This window comes from Gracilinanus agilis, chromosome 6, assembly GCF_016433145.1.
Source record: "Gracilinanus agilis isolate LMUSP501 chromosome 6, AgileGrace, whole genome shotgun sequence".
Lineage (NCBI taxonomy): Eukaryota > Metazoa > Chordata > Mammalia > Didelphimorphia > Didelphidae > Gracilinanus > Gracilinanus agilis.
The window spans coordinates 224591034-224611277 of NC_058135.1; the positions used below are offsets into that span (position 1 = coordinate 224591034).

A 20244-nucleotide genomic window follows, 5' to 3' on the forward strand; every position below is an offset into this window, starting at 1 on the left:
TCACTGCCTTAGACCCTGATAGGGACAATTCAGGCCCCTGAAACCCAAGAGCATTGGGCAGAGTGATATTAATGATATTAAGGAAGAGACATTAACATAAGTCACTGGAACCCTAAGAAATACTGGTCTTTTCCATTTGACTTCCAGCTGAAATATTCCATATGTGTTGTCTCCGCTATCACAACTAAGGAGCATGCTTATATCTGAACATGTAGAAAGCAGATATAGTGGGGAGGACAAGACATATGGAAAAAAAATCAAGAGATCTTTGAAAGCAGGGACTCTTACTTTTTCTATTAGTATCCCAAGAGCTTAGCACAGTACATGGTACATATCAAGTGCACACTTTATTTACTCATCTTCTGTGTAAAAGAAAAATGATAAAAAAAAAAAAATAGCTGTTAAAAGCCGAGGCCGGGAGTGGAGGAATGGCATAGGAAGAGGAATCATATGGACAATCCATATGAGGTCAGAAATACAATGCCTGTGTATAAGTAAGAAATGGAAAACAATTTTTATTAACATGTTTTACATTTACAATTTTTTTTTATTAGCTAATCAACATCAACATGCAAAAATAAGCGCTAAATACAAACCTCTACAATATGGTTTTGTTTAAGCTACAATGGTTGGTTGGTTGGTTTGGAAAAGTCATCAGTAATTGTTGAAGCTGAACTATTAGTTTCTGCAATGAATATTTAGACCCTAGACTTATGTTACCATCCTGCAAGGCCTCTTCAGAAACTGTCCAACACTAGCTGATTTTCATGTGAATACATTCTCAAAGCAAGAAATAAGGCAGTAGCACTAATGATTTGATATTAACCCCTATGCAGATAACTAAGAACTTTAGAAAGACTTTCACACGAGGAGGGCAAACTGGAAGAGTCTATAAAAACAAGCCATTTAATTTGCTTGCCATGCTATGTTTTCCTGGTATCTTGGCAGCATCCTTAAGCTTCTGTTTGGAACAAACAACTTCTGCTCAATTCTAGGATGAAGTCATAATTTCATGATCATCACATCTCTGGAAATGCAACGTCTTATACTCAGTGTCATCACTTCACTACAGCATTCATAGCAGAGAACACAAGAAGCTTTCATGGAGAAACCCCCCCTTGTTTTTCCATGTATGATCATTAGCAAAAAAAGGAGAGTAACTGGAAAAACAAATGGGGAAAAGAATTGAGTCACATTTTTAAGTGGGTCTAAAGGTCCCTCAGTGTTTAAGTCATCCTTAAAAGAAAATTTAGTTTTGAAAGATTAAAGTACTTTTCAGAAGCATCAAATTTGTGACTTATGTTACAAAATCCTACCAATCAAAATGTTGTTTTCAAGTACAAACTTATTAAGTCATATTTCCTGTCTCTCTAAGAGTATTTATTGTTGCTCATTGATCTTTGGTCGCAAGAAACAACATTGCCACCGACAGGTTTGATCCTCAAGATGGCACATTATGCTTCTTCGCCACAAAAGGCCACCCCCAACTAGGCAGGCCACCCCCTATGCTGTGTCCCATTCCAGCCGGCACTGGTACTCCATCTTGGGGCCATGGGGATCCTACATGATGTACACTTTCTCAGCTTGTGAGAAGTTGAAAACTTCTTTGGTTCTTGGGCAAACGACTTTGTCATCTTGACGAATAGAAAGCAGGGACTGAAAAACAAAATCAAGAACAAATGAATGCAAACAAATTGAAACTAGATAGCTCTTTACAATTCAAAATCAGATTGCTAAGGATCAAAATAAGCCTGTTTTGAGAACATGAATCTTTAAAAATATTTTTATTTTTTTCTAGTCTTTTTAAAATTTTAATTTATTTTTAACTTTTTCCAGAACGTGAACCTTTTAAAGAGAATTCTTACAAGTTCTTTTTTCTCTTCTCTGAATCTACCATAAAACATTTACTTGCCTCGTTCTAATAGAAATGAATGTTTACAATTATTCTTCATAATTTGGCTGAGATATAACTCCAGAAATAAGATTAATGGAAAAATAAAGGAGACTAAAAATTATGAACTTAAAAAAAAATTCTCTTCCTATACATGCAGACATGATGCTCCATGATTTGAAGCAACAGAAAAACGGAAAAGAGCAGAGAACAAGCTTACATTGTAGCCATAAACATATCCATTTGGTAACATCATGGGTGGATTATTTTCATTCATGACATCTCCAGAAATCTTGCAGACTAGCCGAGAGTTAGCACAATGGGCCATGGGCAGAGGCTGGGCCAACTTGTTGAGTGACTTACTACATACGGGGCAGTCTGGATTCTTTGAACTTCCATCTTCTTTATAACACTGTCTGTTTCATGTGTCAAGGAGTCATAGCTTAATAAAGATTGCAATTGTTAGAAAAAAAAAAAACAAGGCTAACAACACAGCATGGTGGAATGAGGGAACCAGAACTTAAAATCTAGGTTCTATACTTACTCCCTATAAAACTGTAGGCAGCTCACTTAACCTCTCTGGGCCTCGGTTGCTCCCATATCTTTTAAAATGAAGATATAATACTGGCTGACCTATAAGGTCTTTTAGAGTTCTAAATCCCATACTCTTTTACTTTGGGGAAAGGAAACATTTTTTGATAACCTATAACCAACAACAGTGATCAACTTAAAATTGTTACATTTCTGATATTTGCTGTTAATTAAGTTAACGAGGAAAGTGTAGTATACTTTTAATGGGAAAAAGACACTCCTGTCTTCAAACACACTTTCTGATCCAGTGACATTAGCCACCTGGTTATTTTGCAAACAAGTTACTCCATCTCTCTCCTTATCTCTGTTTCTTGGCTTTCTTCAAGTTTTAGCTAAAATCCTACATTCTAGAGGATGCCTGTCCCAACTTCTCTTAATTAAAATGCCTTCTTTCTGTGGATTATTTCCACTTTATCTTGTAGATAGCTTGTATGTACATAGCTGTTTACATACCATCTCCCCCATCATACTGAGCAGGGACTTTTTTGCCTTTCTTGGAGGCACTAAATAAATATTTATTGACTATAGCTAGTGCTCATAAGTAAAATAAAATTAATTTGAAATGCATGAATAAAAAACAACCTTGTCTTTCACTTTCCTATCCTCCCTCCCATCTCCAATGGAAAGCATCACGAAAAGTATACTAATCTGCAAAGAATGTGATCTGGATTTAGGGCACTGGGTTTGAATTCTGTCTTCAACACTGATTATATCTGAGAACCTGGAAAAAAATCACTTGACTTACTAAGGCTTTGTCTCTTCCTTTATAAAACGGGGACATTAGCAGTCCCCTTTGTTTAGAGAATCTTGTGAGATCATGCCTTTGCAAACCTGCAGAAATGGCAGTTATTATGATAATGAACAAGGCCATGAGGTATTTAAGTGGGATGATGATCAGGCTTTTCTGGTTGAGGGACTGACTTTCCATGTTTGAGAGCTATATCAATGGAAGCTTGGGCAGGTTCCACCATGCTAAAAAGTTTTGGGGTACTGACCCAGGAATGCACTTTGTGTCTTTCCTATAAGAATCAACTGACTTTGAAAAGGCTCAAAACTAGGGGGTAGCTGGGTGGCTCAGTGGATTGAGAGCCAGGCCTAGAGATGGGAGGTCCTAGGTTCAAATCCGGCCTCAGATACTTCCTAGTTGTGTCACCCTGGACAAGTCTCTTAACCCCCATTGCTTAGCCCTTACCACCCTTCTGCCTTGGAGCCAATACACAGGAAAAAAAAAAAAAAGGCTCAAAACCAATATGGCTGCAGGATAATAAGTATGTGGGCCAAAGAAATTCTTTAAGTTCATCTATCAAATCATAACTTATCAAGTCCTTTATTGACCAGGTATGAAAGTGGAAAATAACTCTGAGGGAGTGAGGTACTTATTTATCAGCAGGCAGTGGATATTGTAAGTAATATTACCATAGATACTAGATTATGATCTAGAAATGGAAGGGTCTTCAGGTCATTTGGTCTAACTCTTCCATTTTACACATGAAGAAACTGAGGTCCAGGGCAATTAAATCACTTGCCCAAGGCTACATAAGTCAAGAGGCAGAATCTGAACCCATGTATTCTGACTAAAGTCAATTCTTTTTTGACTACACTACATTGCCTAATTTTATTTATGAGAGAAATTGAGCCTCAGATGGGTTAGGTGCCTCTCTCATGGTTATGTCACTTGGAAGTGTCAGTCTTAAGAGTTTATGCCTTGGGTGTTATCTACAAACAAAAATAGGAAAAAACCAAGAGTAAATTCTATGGATAATTCAAAATAATTTTGCTTCAATTACCTATTTTAGGAAAATCTATTTTGCCTTGCATTAACTTAGTAAATGCTTTAAGTCATAGAAAAGTAGTTTTGGAGTCAGAAGACCTAGGCCTGATGCCTATTCGCTGAGGAATTTGAACAAAATCCACATCCTTCCCTCTAAAATAAGGACAGAAATACTCATTATCATCAGGTATCAGAGGGTGGTTGTGAAGAAAGTTCTTAAGTCACTGAATTATAGAAAATGGGCACTACTCATTATTAATTCTTGTAGAAATAATGATAGTACCTAGTATTTATGGAGCACATTCAGGTGTTTTAAAACATTATCTTATTTTATCTTCATACACAAACCCTGTGAGGTGGCTGCTATTATATCCCTATTTACCTTTGGGGAAACGAAAGCTGAGGGAGGTTCAGTGACTTGCTACTAGTGAGTACCTGAAGTTTTCTTGATGCCATACTTGGTAATCTCTCTACTGTGCCACCAGCTGAGTACATGAAACCTTTTGCCCTTAGGACCCCTCATTTCTGCTGAATGAAGATACATTTCATTATCTTCATCTTTCATTCACTTCATTTTCATGAAGGCCATTTTCACTTTCTACTAAAATGCATTATGGATGGGAGAAGAATTTATGAATAAACAAAAGACAGAGAGCATTGTGGGAGGTAAAAAAGATAACATAGAATATATTCAACAAGATTAGAAGGGAAAGCAGAACACTGGGAAAATTTTTTATAGACAATTTCCCGGATAAAGGCCTCAAATCTCAAATATAGATAACTGAGTCATTTAATAGAATAAAAGTTATTCTCCATTCAATAAACAGACAAAGGATATTAACAGGCAATTTGTGGAAGAAGAAATCAAAGTTTATGTCAGATAAATTTGCTCTAGATCATATCAATTAGGGAAATGCAAATTAAAAACAACCCTGAGGTATCTTCTCACACCTATCAGATTGGCTAAAATGAGAGAAGGGCAAAATGACAAATGTTGGAGGGGATGTGGAAAAACGGTGATATTAAATAACTGTTGGTGGAATTATGAACTGACCTAACCATTTTTTGAGAGCAACTCAGAATGATATTCCAAAGAGTTATAGAACTATGTATATTCCCTTTGATTCAGCCATACCACTCTTAGTTCTGTTGATCAGGGAAAAAGGAAAAGAACCTGACTTTTTAAAAATATTTATAGCAACTCTTGGTGGTGGCAAAGAAGTGGAAATTGAGGGTATGTTCATTGATTGGGGAATGGCTGATAATTATATGATTGTGATGGACTACTGTGTGATAAGAAATGATGAGCAGGTTCATTTTAGAAAATCAAAAAAATACTTACATGGAACAATGCAGAGTGAAACAAATAGAACCAAGAGAATGTTGTATACAGTAACAACAACATTGTTTGAAGAGTAACTGTGAATGACTAAACTATTCTAATTCAAATAAACTATGAAGGATTTAGGAAGGAAAATGCTACCTACCTCCAGAGAAAGAATTGATATATGGGAGTTATATACTGTATAGCTCCACATATATATCTATATCAAATGTTAGTCTTCTCTAATGCAGGTTTGGGAGAGGGAAAGATAACTCAGAACTAAAAATTTAAAAGAAAAAATAAAAAAAAACAAAACTTTTTTTTAAAACTGCATTAGATGTTTCAGGTGTTACCTTATCTGACACTGAGAACATATTGGTTATGCATACTGGTTGATTTTACATTTTTCATCTAATATGCTATTTCCTCTATATCTTGAAATGCTGTTGGAACGTTCTGGCTTAGTTTGTGTGTCGTGCTCAATTTTTTCCCTACATTGCGATCTGTTTACTATCTTCCACCATCATCTTCCTCAGTACTGTTTTGAAAATGAGTTTGTATGCTAAACTGTCATTCTTGTGATCTGTCAAGTTCTTGCTTGGAGATAGTTATCCTGGGTACTCTGGGTTTTCCTGCTGCAGCAAGTGCTTTATATCCATTGTGATGATGATTATTTTTTTTTAAAGAAAAATAGTTTAGTCAAAAAATGGCTCTTATCTTTTAACCATTTCCTTTTTTTTCCTGAATAAATCATGTTGAAGTTGTCACAACTCCAGTGTTCTTTTTAGCTTTATCCTTTTAATTTGACATTGATTTAATTAACCTTTTCTCTAACCTAGCTGGTGTTGTGACAGCACACATATCAGTGATTTCAAGATGATTGTCAAATTAGCAAATAGCCATTTTCTGTGTTAAGATACTGACCAACAGTCCCCACTCCCCAATATTCTTGTAGTCAAGTTATTTATGTCTTAGAATTAAGGAATACTACAAACTCTAAAGACTCAAAGACTGAGGGTCAAATTAATGGTATTGGTATTGGAGAAACACATGGTGGTACAGTGTGCTGGACTCTGAATCTGGAAGACTTAAATTTGAAATTGCTTCTGACACTTAGTAGCTGTCTGACCACGGGCTTCCTTTAATATATCTGACCCTCAATTTCCTCCTATGTAATATGGGAGTTTTGTTCTAGATGACCCAAGGCCCCTTCCATCTTTAGATCTACGATCTCTGGCCCCTATAGTGGGAGCTAGAAAAGAATTCAAAAGATGATAGGATCACCACTTAGGAAGGATAGGATGATAAGAATACATGATGGTGTTAAGGCTAAACTATTTATTTTGATTCTGTTTTATCATCTAAGGGAAATGTTCTTTAGTGCTGGAAAAGAATCACAAAAAAGGCTAGCAGGGAGGAGAAACTCAAGAAAAGTGTTAAAGACAGTTCCTCTAGCTACTTTCAGTGAGTTTAAGTCACCAGTCCAGGACGAACTACATCAAAGAGTAATAATAATGTTATTGCTTCAGTCATTTTTTGGTTTCGTCTGTCTTCATGACCCCATTTGGGGTTTTCTTGGCAAAGATACTGGAGTGGTTTGCCATTTCCTTCTCCAGCTCATTTTACAGATGAGGAAACTGAAGCAAAAAGGGTGAAGTGCCTTGCCTAGGGTCACAGAGCTAGTAAGGGGTTGAGGCCAGATCTGAACTCAGGAAGTTGAATCTTTCTGACTTTAGGCCTAGCACTCTATCCTAACTGCTAATAATAATAATAATGATAAAAACAACAACAATGCTAGTTGTCATTTCAGTGCTCTTCCTTTTTTACCTCTGTAGAATCTGGCAATGCTGAACTTCTTTCTGAATGATCTCTCCTCTTCAGGTCTTTGTGTTACTTTCTCTTCTAAGTATCTAAACATTTCCACAATATATTTTGCTGATTCATTGTCTTTACCATATCTTCTAACTGTGGGGGACCCCTCATGACCTATGTTGGGTCTTTATACTGTCTCCTTTGGTGATCTCAATAACTCTCATGGGCCTAATTATCATCGCGATACAGGTAACTCAAATCTATCTTCAACTCTGTTGGATGGTTCAGTCTGGATGTTGTATAGGTATCTCAGATTCAATACATCCAACATCTTTCTCATTAAAACCATCTGACCTTCACAACTTCCCTGCTTTTATCTAGGGCACCATTATCCTTCTAGTCATTCAAGTTTGAAATTTTGATATTATTCCGATTCCTCACACAGTTAAGCAATGCCAAGCCAAGTTTGAAGTCAGATCCTTTGGATCTGGAACCAGAACTCTCAATGGTAATTGCTGAGCAGCAGCTCACATGTCTGTGACACATGATGCTTTACAAAGCTCTTTCTTCGTAATGGTATAAGGTTCAGATTTACTACGGTCATTCTCACTATAACCATTTTAGAGGTGAGGAAATCAAAGCCAGAGAAGTAAGTAATTAGCAGAGCAAGGATCCTTGGCTTTGGGGCTTTCTGTATAGGGAAGGATTATTTAGATGAACTGTACTACTCTTTCCAACTCCACAATTTATTGAGGTTGTGGCTACTCTCACAAGATAAGACAGATAACTCAGCAGAAATAATGGTTCAACTGAGCAATTAGTTTCATTGTCTAACCAAAACTTAAATGAAGGCCTGATCCAAAACAAATCAGCCAACCTCTGTGAACACAATGCATTGACTGACTATATACCCTTGCTTTCATTATGTAGGTCTTCCTTGTTTCTTTAGATTATAAACTTTGAAGGAGCAAGGACTATGCCTTAGTGGGCTTTTACAACCACATTTAACAGAAGAAACTTGTTGCTAATAAAGCAAAAGCTGCTGGAGAGAGCAGGTGCTAGATCAGAAATCAGAGTGAGCTTCATCTTGACAGTCAAGAGGCACTTTGGCAAAGTCTCTTTCCTTCTCTTGCAGTTCAGTCTTCATCTGTAAAATGAGGGATAAGACTAGAGAATTTCTAAAGCTCTCTTCTAGAGCTAATATTCAATTATTTCAGGCCTGGAGAATGGTTTAGCCTGCTTTATAGCCTATTCACAAAAAAATCAAGTCATCAAGTTTTTAATGATATAAATTCAGAGGGAAAATATCATTCTACATGAATAATTTGATGCATTTTGGCATTCGTATAGAACCCAAGAGTACTTCCTCTGATTAATAATTTCTTCTATCATTCCTTTTGAAATATGGTCATGAAATATAATAAAACTGGTGTGTTTACTGGTTAAATCAAAACTAAGGAGCATCTCTGAAGGACTTATTCTTTTTAAGCTTAAAGATTTAGAGTGAAAAGAAACCTTGGAGGTTCATCTAGTTCAATTTTCTCATTTTGCACATGAAAAAAATGAGGCTCAGAAAGATTCTATGATTTGCCCTTAATCACACAAACTTGGTGTGCCAATACTAGGGAAAGTCCTCAGGTTCTATGACTAATTTTAGTGCTCTCTCTAGTCTACTACACAAGACTAAGAACAGAAAGGGACCTCAGAAGTCATCTAGTCCTAACCCATTTTATAGACTGAGAAACGGAGGACCAAAGAGTGATCTCCTGAATTTGAGTAGGCTGCCCTTTATGACTGAAATGCACTCCTCTTGGCCCCTCCTTACATCTACTTGTTAAAATATATGTTCTTTAAGGTTTGATTTGGCTGCTTTATCTTTGGTGAAACCTTTCTTGATATTTTCAGATGAAAGTGTCATCTTTGCTTATATTTTCCTAGAGTACTTCAGATTTCTTCTCTGCCCTGATCTCATTCTTCCTTGTTGTATACTTGGCACCTGTTTTCGTTTTTTTTTTCCCCCTTAGCAGATTACAAATTCCTCAAGGACAGACAGGGTCTCAGAAAGCAGGTTGTTGGCAATCTCTGAGCACAAGGTCCTGGCCCCATGTTTAAATATCTGTCCAAGATCATGGAACTAGTGAGTGCTGGGCTGGGATTCAAAACCAATTCTTGTACTTGAAGACCTCTTGACTCTTTATATCATACAACCTAGGGGGTTGCATATTATGCACAGCTAGTGGGTCTCTTTCAACAAAGTGACACTAATAAACTGATATTAATAACTATAAATCTGTGTTTCTTTAATAATCAGGCCAGGTTCATCTTTTATTTCATCTTTTTTTTTCATACAGAAATCTGCTTGTTTACCCAATGGCAGTGAGGAATTACATGAAAGAAATTTTATTCCTGTAAAACAAAATTCACTTTGTTATTTCAATGAGTACCAAATAAAGACAGTTTTGAGTTTCATGTTATGCTCACGGGCTGTAGCCATGAAAGGATACGGTGTTTTTATGGCAGAAAGGCCTGCCTGGAGTGTGATGGTGAAGACCGAGTTGTTTCCTAGCTGATGTAGCCTGTAATTATCATACCTAAACTGCTGAATCAGCATCCTCCATCGGGCAGGGTCCAAAAGATCCTGTAATAAAAAAAAAAAAAAGGAAAAAGACTAGAAACAAGGTTCCTTCTAGCTCCAAGATTTTAAATGAAAACTATTTATCCTGTAAGTGAAATATAGAATTCTCTGTAATATTTTCTACTCAGATATTCCAATCCATCAGATAATTAAATAACCTACTCATAAAAAAAAAAAAAAGATGTTTCAATAAAAGGGGTGGGGAAGGGGGCAGCAGGAAGAATCACCAGATGGCAATTATCAGCATTTCAGTGGAAGTCAGAAGGAAATGAATTTTAAAATAAAAACATTTTTTCCCCCAATGCAGGCATTTACAATGTTGAAGATCATTACCAAAACTTTGTTATTTTTATGCTTTGATTTAAAACCCACTGACATGACCTTAATATTCTGTATTTAATTTTCTGGAATGTTGGCTTGGTTATGAAGCAAAATTAATACTCTGGAATGTCAGAGTTCTTCAAGCTCCTAGGAATTAAAACACATGACTGAGCAAACTCCTGTCAAAAAAACAAAAACATTTGCAAGTCCAGTCAGTTCTGTGGCATTAAGAACCCAACAGGACTTAAGAAGTGGAAAAAATAGGACCCGGTAAGGCCCAAATTCCAAATCCAAGTATTTCTAGAGCCTTGGGTTCAATTTTAGAGAAAGGCTACTGTTATTTCAAAACAGTAACTAAACCTTATAGAAAACATTTCATCTAAATTGCATTTATGTCTATGGATTTTAAGTAGAGGCAAATCCTGTTTAAATTAACCTTGTTCTACAGCAAAAATCAGTCTTTTTGGCTGGCTGAGATAGAATGGAGCAAAATTAACCCTCAATCCTAGGCTCTACTAGAAGGAGAAATCAGAGTAAGATTGTGGCTCAAGTAAACAGCTGGTCTGTTGTTTACTTCTAAATGAATGCTACAAATATTCATATTTTAGAGGTATGTCAATAAAAATCCACACTCAACCTAAAGATTTAAAAAAATACTAATTCTAATGATGTTTTCTTTTACTTCTCATAAAATGTTTTGTAGGGAATAGTACAAATGAAATACTAAACATAGTACCTGGACGGCCCACAGATTCCGAGTCATCACCTCTAAAAGAATGATCCTGATTATGAAAAGGCTTGAGACTAGGTCCTGGAAAGGTTTGAATTAATTCACAATATACAAAATGCACACATATAGTCTCAATTAAGTGCCTGTACCCAATAAAGAGTTCACAGACTTAACAATGTTTGCTCAAAAAAATTTCTTTGATGCATGGCTTATGTAAAGCTAAATATTTTGTATTTTTATGTTTAATTGCTCCTGGGAATAGGTTATATACCCAAATTTCAACTCTCTCTTCCTAGGACATGGTAAAGAATTTTTTTTCTATAGGTATTTTTTAGAAGATGAAGGGAGAAGTCTCCTAGGAGATGACAAAATATTGTGGTACCTACCAGAAGGGTCAAGCAGTTTTTGGGTCATGCTGGATAGTGTTTCTACTCCCTCCACCCCACCATGGTTACTTGCCCTGTGTTTTAAACACTTCCCTGGCACACATGCAAACAAGCAGTCTTTTCACCCGGGGTGGGGGGAGGGGTGGGGAAGGGGTGCACACAAGTGTATGTGGCCTACAGTTTTCTAGCCCACTTGGGTGCTTTACAATTTGAAACAAATGGCGACTAGGGAATCATTATTTAATAACTAAATGGCAATAACACTTCATAATAACAAAAGTTTCCTATGGGTAAAGAGGTATGCATCTAACACTGAACCAGGTGCCAAACAGGACCATCTCAGTGGAGGGATTGGAAGCAAATGTGTGCTGTGTATCTTAAAGGTGTTTGAATTCTTCACTCTAGCCTATAATATGGTAAGCAGTTGATACACACACCAAGAAACCTGTGTGTAGAAGAGCTTGGAGAGAAAGATGGCTTAGAGTAGATTTCACAGTTAGGGTATCAGGTAATACTATCTCCCATAACAATGAGAAATGATGCATGGGGGCAGGACTTGGAAGAAGATAAATTCAGAGACATCAATTTATGATTTAGTTGGGATAATTTTCATACTGAAGAATGAATGAAAAAGCATTAAGTGCTTTCTATGTACCAGACACTGTGCTAGGTGCTGGGGAGACAAAAAGCAAGATAGTCTCTTTCTTCAAGGCACTTGAACTGAAGAAAACAATACAAATCAGTGGGGGAGGTGGACAGAGTTCTGATATGGGAAGTTACAGGGATGATGATGAATGGCACCATAGGGCAATTTATTAACTTGGTCTTTACAGTGTTGATTTAATTACTGTTCCTCGAGCTAGAAATAAAGAGTTGGGGGTGCAGGGTTCTGAATCAGAAGGAAAACATCAGGACTAGGCCGGAAAGAAATGCTCCAACTAGAATGACTTGGGAGTTATTCATAGTGATTTCAACAAAAGGTATGGGAGCAGCCGAGGTAGCCTACTGGCAAGAAGGTCAGCCCTAGTCTAGCAAAGTTTGCCTTATCATAATTAGAATAATTCTTTTGAACTGGAATGCCAAGACTGACATTTTTAATCAGACTTAATTCAAGGAATTTCAAAGGTGAAAAAATAAATGAAAAATTGTATAAAAGTCTAGACAGTAAGACCTTTAGTCTAATGAAATTAAAAAGAGATAAAAGAACTGACCTAAATATTTATGGCTTTCAGATAAAATTCCATCTTTGAAAGTTGAGTTTTTAAACAAACTGTAAACAATGTGGAATCTATGGTCTTGTACATAATTTTAAAAATGCGTTTGTTTAGTTAATTTTTTTTGTTGTTAGTTACTGTAAGATTAAAAATTAATCATCCCAATATTCCAAGTATTATTTTAATAAGATTTAATAATAATATTTAAAGCCAATGAAAAACAGCCTCAGTAAAAGAGAAAAGCTTCCCAGATCAAAACACGTTGGAGAGAGCCCAGAGTCATCAGAGCAGAGAGCCCCTGAGGGCAGGGTTGCCAACAAATTCATTTCTCAAAAGCAGGGAAGGGATGCCAGGTGAGGATGCAACTCAAAAAAATGCTGGGTAATGCAGCTCAGGTGCATCAAATTTCCACCTACCCATTACTAAGTATATAATTTTAAAAAGGAAGCATTTTTTTCTTATGCAGTAGTAAGGCATTTTTAAAAAATGGGAAAAAAAGTTCATTTTCCTACCTAGGTTAAAAAAAAACCTATCAAATGAAATGAACTATCAAATTCAAGACATCTTTACTGGTCTTCACAAGAAAGGGATTTCCGTACAATGCTAAAAATAATAGCCATTTCTCATTGAGTTCTAGCCTTTTTTTTTTTTAAACCCTTACCTTCCATCTTAGAATCATTACTGAGGCAATGGGGGTCAAGTGACTTAAGGGTTACACAGCTGGAAAGTGTCTGAGGCCAGATTTGAACCCAGGTCTCTAGGCCTGGCTCTCAATCTATTGAGCCACCCAGCTGCCCCTATTGAGTTCTAGTCTTTTAAAAATCTTGCTGAATGTTATAAAACTAGTACCTCTGACACAAGGAAATCATCATCAAAGAATACTTTTACTATGGAAAGTCTCTTTAATCAGTTGTTGGAATAATTGTACAAGAATGAATTTACTATATGTACACCTTTGCTTGAGAAAGCTCACAGCTAGTTTAAGAACTGTTGTAAAATCATGGCATCTAGTAATCATACATTCCTTTTGCATCTATCACACAATAATTTAATTGCATTCACTTTATATAGTAAATATCAGAATGTCTATTTTAAAGTCAGAAATATTCACAATGAAGTGTGGACTATGTGGTTCTATGTTTTCTTACCCTAAGTAAAGCTCAAGTAAGACAAGTATATAATCTTTCCCTGGTCCAACACTACATCATACCTCAAGACAGAAACCTTATTGAGATGATAAACAACTTAAAACTTTTGAACATTGAAAATAAGTAACATTTTTTTAAACAAAAGGATAATTTTATTTTCTTGATATTATCATAGATATAGAAATATTTCTTTGTGGCACAAGATGGAAAATGATTTGATAGTACAACTTCATGTTTTAGGCTATATTTCACATATCACATACCATGGCCATTACCACCTGCTGGGAGTTTTATCTGAGAATCTGTGGTATCCTTCACTTTTCCTGGATAGCTTTCTTAGGTTCTTTCCTAGTTTGAAAAATTTGAGTTGTGATTTTTCCCTCTTCTAAAATACTTTCAAATTACTCAGAAACTCTTATTCCATGTTTAGAATTTCAATGATTAGCTTAACCCTTATATGGGACACTGAACTGTAGGATTTAACTGTCAAAAAAAAAAAAAAAAAAAAAAAAAAAAAAAACAAACCAAGGAAGTTTTTCCTGAGGAATTTGCTTTAACAAGTATGTATTACATAGTAGAACCAAAAATTGGTCAAGGGAAGAACAATTTAGATCACAAAATACATTATTAAAACTAAATATTGGTCTCTTTAGGTTACTAAAATCCTTATTGCATCTTATAGTAAGATAGTGAAATTCAAATTGCCTTCTTTTTAGTAGGGCTCCATGCCTACTGAAAATTCTCGCGTAATGAAGAGAATAACTTCCACTTTCTTTTTAAGGAAAAACTGGTATTTGAAAATGACTAATTGGAATCACTAATATACATGATTCAAAGCCTCTGAACTTCCTACAATATTTGAATTGAAGAGAAAGAATCTACTAAGTTCTGGGTGACCTTTTAAATAACATGGTCAGAGGTCAGAGAAGGACCACAGAACTGGCTAGGGGAATGTTCTCATTTTTGGATCCCTCTCTGTCATGTGGCCTCACCCTTGGTTAGGAGACATCAGGATAATTTTTACATCGGTTCTGCTTCTGAATTTCTTTTTGATTTCTGCTGAATTAATAAAGGTCACTAGGTGACCTCCTAGAAGTCTCTGGCAGGAACTAGTACTATATACAATCAGAGTTGTAACATCTGATTTGTTTTAATTACAATGCAACCTCAGCAAAACCTTATGACTCCCCCACACCCCCTTCCTGACTACAACTAAAACTTGTTTTTATCCTTTGGTGTTGTTTTCCTCTCTGGTACTTTTGCATTTGTATTTGATTTATAGAGTACTACCTATGGGGGGGGGGTGGTGGTGGTGGTTTAAACTCCTTTATTTCAAAGCTACACATTTTAGGCTTTATAACCCTTCTGCTGCTATTGATTCACTACTAACCAAAGAGGCTTCATTTAGTTAGTTTACACTAAAGCACTGCCTATTTTCTAGATTGGTTATACTCCTTTATTCCATCAAGGAATGAGACTTTTTTTTAAATTATAAAGATATTTTATTTTTACCTATTACATGTAACAACCAATTTCCACAAGTTTTTAAAAAATGATATGATCCAAACTATCTCCTTCCCTCTTCTCCTCCCTTCTTTTCCCCCTCCCAGAACTGGCAAGAAATTTGATTTGGGTTATGTGCATTATTATGCAAAACATTTCCATATTGTTCATTCTTATAAGAGATTATATAAAATCAAAACCCCAAAACAAAAACTCAAATAAACTTAAGTGAAAAACTGCATTTTTTGATCTGCATTCTGACTCCAAAAGCTCTTTCTCTGGAAGTGGATAGCATAAGGAATGTAACTTTGGATGGCTCTAATGGGTTACCTGGTAATAGTAAAGGAAATGTCCAATCAGATTTGGAAACCTTTCTCACCCTTTTCACTGGTTTCTTCTTTGATACTTTCCAAAAATAAAATTTCTCCTTATCTTGTAGAAATTTTTAATAAATCCAGTTACTTCTCACTACTATTTCCTTTCCCTTTCAAAGTCAAACTTTCCAAAGGGTAGCCTTCATTCTCTCACTTCCCATTTTCGTACTCCCCTTCAGTCTATTTCCACACCTTCCAGTGGTCTTAAACAACCCTGAACAGTAATGGCCAACCTTTTGAGCTTAATCAAAAAACTAAGTATAACTGTGGTGGTGTGTCACTTTGAGGAAAAAAAAACCCCATAATTTTGTGATATTTATAGTTTAAATAACAAAAATGTATAATTGTAATATATAACTGTATTTAATAAACCAAAATAGGTAAATTAATATAGGTAGAATTGTCATCTATAGTGCACAGAGTGTCTACACTACACTATACTACAGCAAATGTTTCATCCTCAGCATGTGGCACCATACTTCTCTGTATGCAGCTACATGCCATTGAAAATAGCTACGTGTGTCATAGGTTTGCCACCACCATCCCAGGACCTAATTATCAAATCCAGAGGCCTTTTCTTATTCCTCTCTCCTTGACTTCTGTGCTATATTTGGTCTTGATGAGAGACATTTTGTATCACAGTGTCTTCATTAACTCTTTCCTGAACATTGTAGCTAAAGTGATGTCTCCTACCCCTCAGCTTCTGTGCTTCTATATCCATCAAGTGGAAATCATAACATTCTGTCTTACATTATAGTAAGTGTCTGGACAACAAATGCTAAAAGCATTATCTCAGTTATTTGGGCTCAAAACCAGTCACCTTTGAACCTACATTTTCTCTAAATTGCCACATTTAGTTAGTTGCTAAGTCTCACCAATTCACCTCTGTAACATTTCTTGTTGCCTTGTTCCTTACTCCAACTGCTACCATATTTAAAGCTCTCAATGACTCTTGCATAGTTGATTATAATAATATTCTATTTGTTCTCCATGCCTTTAGGCTCACTTCTCTCTTGTCTAGCCTACACACAATAGCCAAAATCCTTTTTCTAAAGCACATGTCTGAGCACTTCACTATCAAGAGGTTTCAGAGGCTCACTGTTCCCTCTAAGATAAAATAAAATCTCCCTAGCCCTGCATTTAAAGTCTTCTATATTTTGGCCTTAACCTATTTTCTCCAGCCATATTTCATATCCCTCCTTTTTATACACTTTTTCAACCATGCTAGACTAGATATTCCTTCAAATTGATAATCAATTACCAGGCTGTATACTCACATGATCTGTCATGACCAGAGTGAGTTCCTGGCAGAGAATATTTGTTTAATTAAAGTTTGTTGACTACTCTTCTTTTCTGCCTTTTAAGAATCCTTCTCTTCCTTCAAGGCTAACCTGACACCTCTTCTGTGAATGTTTCTCTGATTATTCTTGGCCAAAAGTTCTTTACTTCTTACTGGAGCATTTTGTCTAGCTATCTGCTTTGCCTTTGTCATTCTCTACTTTTTATGAGTTTATTCCTAATAGAACATAACCATTTTGAAAACAGGGACTGTAGCATTTTTAATCTATGACTTCTCTAAGGCTAGCACAGTTCCATACCCACAGCTGTGGCTTATGTGTTCTGTTGTTCATTGCTGAATCTCTCACAATGTAGACATAAATACTACTAATAACGGCCAATATTAGGATAGGGATTTAAGGTCTGCAAAGCATTCTACATATATGCTCTCATTTGGTCATCATACTAACCCAATGACATGAGTACTAAGGACATAATTGTTCCCATTTTATAATTAAGATTCAGAGAAGTGATTTCCCCATAATCATAAAACAAGTTATCGTGAGAGAACAGATGGAAAACAGGTCCCACCTGAATCTAAGTCCATGGGTTTTCTTTCTTTTTTTTTTTTTTTTTTTTACTTTGGGCATTCTACTCTATAGCCTCCCAAGAGGGCTGCCCACTGGCTGAATGACCCTTTCTTGGCACACAGTGTCTCCTTCGCTGTAAATTCCTCTATATGACATCAATATTCTGGCACCTACATTCTTTCCTTATTAGACTCTAAGATTCATGAGATTTCCATATCATTTATTTTTATGATTCTCATAGTAAAGAGCCTTGAAAAAAGTCAAGGAATCATTGCCTAGGGAATAGCTAGCCACTAGTAACGTAATGGAATATGATGGCACCATAAGAAAAGGGAAAAGGCAACATGGTAGAGTAAATCAAAAGCTAGTTTCCAAATGAGATGACCCAAAGTCAAGTTCCACTTCTGACCCATACTGACCCTGGGCCAGTCATTGAACAAACTCTTGGTGTCCCATGCCAATCTCTAAGGCCCTAATAAGCTCTTGAATGGTTGCCTATCTGCCTTTCTAGAGGGGATTCCCTCAATAGGAATTACTTGTATCAATGAAGTCAAAAAGTATGAACTGGGAAAAAAAAGAATCAAGTGTTGTAAAGAATGTAGAACCAAAAGAAGTCAATGATTTTTTAAAAAGTAACCAAAACAAAAATAGAAAGCAGTTATAAGTAGATCAAATTCAGTGACCACATTACTTGTCCCTAAGGACAGAGAATGAAACAGAACTCCTAAATGGTAGGGAATGATGGCTAATAAATACTGCCTACCCAGATGGAAGCTATCTCTTGGCTGATTCTTCTTTGTTACATTAGAGTTTGGGGTGGGAAGTGGGCATTGGGAAGAGACTGTGGTATAAAAAAACAAAGTTTCAACAAAACTTTAAAAAAATAGGATAATAAAGTATGATCATGCATATAAATAGTGGCAATAAATATATGGTAAAGGAATACATTTCATAGTCATTATATAACTATGGCTATCTGTAACCCCATCACAAAATAGTTATCTCATTTAATTGATTATCACACATTTACAAGTTACCTTGTAAGGAGAAATATGAGTGTCTGAAGGAAAGGCTAACATTCCCATCACTTGTCGAACCTCATCCAATTGACTTCCTTCAGCTTGACTGAAATGCTTTCTTGCATGTCTAAAAAACAACATGAAATATTTAAATCTATATAGTTACTGTCATTATCTGAGATGAAAAATAAGCTTTTATTTGTATCATCTATATAAAACCGATCAGAAAAAAGAAGGCTTAGCTTAGTTTGCAAATTTTTAGGGATTCTATATACAAAAATCAATAAAAGAAAAACATACATACACCAGCTATGAAGGGATCAATTATTTTAATATTAAGAGAATTTATCACAGATATGAAGTTCCAAACTCAAAAATAACATCACATTAAACTTATTTCAAATGCTTAAAATTGATCGTAGTAATTTCTGTCATTTGATAAGAAAGTGATATGACAGCCAAGAAATCAGATATCTGTTTATTCTGTTAGATATAAGAGTGGACATTTTCATATAGACACAGAGGTGGTAAAAGTAGTCATTAACTAAATCATCCCATTTACAAATATGCAAATCAATAATGAAATGAAGCAAGTATATAATACTTCATATGATATACTAGAAACCAAATTAGTCAATAGATACAAATTTGCTCATTTGCATTTGTTTTTAATCATTTGTTTAAAAAAGAAACTCATTACATATTTATATTGTACTCTTGCAATGCCATAAGCCTTCAGCCTCCAAATAGAAACAAATAAGTTCATTTACATTCACAAATATACTTCAAGACTAGCTATTCTTCATTTGTCCAAATGTTTTAGACACAGAAAATGGAAATGGGATGCAGTTAATGGTCTATTAAATTTTTATTGTCATTTTAAAAACATAATGATAATTTCCCTCAGTATCCTTCCTCTCTATCTCCCCGTCATACTATATAAAAATTTTTTAAATAAAAAAAATCTGAAAAATAGGGGGAGAAAATTAGCACAACTGATCTGTACTTCAAAAAAAAATCTGAAAATAAATGCAATGAAGAATACTTGTGGGCCTGCAAACAGGAAGGGAAGAGATTTTCTCACATTTCTTCTTCTAAATCTCATGATTCTTTGACATTTTGCAATATTCACTCATTCACATAGTTCTTTCCAATGATATTGCCTTAGTCAATATGTATACTGTTTCCTTGGTTTTGATACTTTCACGATGTATCAGGTTCATGGAGATCTTTTTCTATATTCATTATATTTGTCACTTTAAAAAATAGTACAGGGGCTTCCGGGTTAAGATGGCGGCAGAGTAAGAAGCAGCTCTAAACCTCTCCTGACCGAAACACACAAAACTCCTCAAGGGGACATAAAAACAAGTCCAGACGAACGGAGGAACCCCACAACAGGACACAGCGTGGAAGGTACGTGGAATCGAGACATTTCCAAGCTTAAAAGGGCTCTCACTCAAGCGCAAGCTGAGCAACCGCCCCACCCCCACCCCCTCCACACTCTCCTATAGCTCTGAACCCAGCTAAAAAGAAATAGAGCAAGTTTGGGGCACCCATCGAGTCATCAGCAGCTCCGGGACCTGTTCCTGAGAGCAGCAAGACTTAGGACCCCATTAAGTCAAGAACGCACGCGAAATCTGAGCGCGCGCGGGAGCGG

At 35.9% G+C, this 20244-nt stretch overlaps 1 protein-coding gene across 1 annotated transcript in view; it reads right to left on the reverse strand.

Annotated features, from left to right (window-relative positions):
- Positions 1-491: 491 nt before the first annotated feature.
- MAEA (macrophage erythroblast attacher, E3 ubiquitin ligase) overlaps positions 492-20244 on the reverse strand; it is a 125268-nt gene continuing 105515 nt past the window's right edge. Inside the window, exons 5-8 of the mRNA XM_044681451.1 lie at positions 18606-18714; positions 9894-10027; positions 2112-2307; positions 492-1656 (exon numbers count right to left, since the gene is read on the reverse strand). Of these exons, the coding sequence (XP_044537386.1) occupies positions 1561-1656; positions 2112-2307; positions 9894-10027; positions 18606-18714 (535 nt within the window). The 3' untranslated portion in view covers positions 492-1560. The remainder of the gene's footprint in view (positions 1657-2111; positions 2308-9893; positions 10028-18605; positions 18715-20244) is intronic.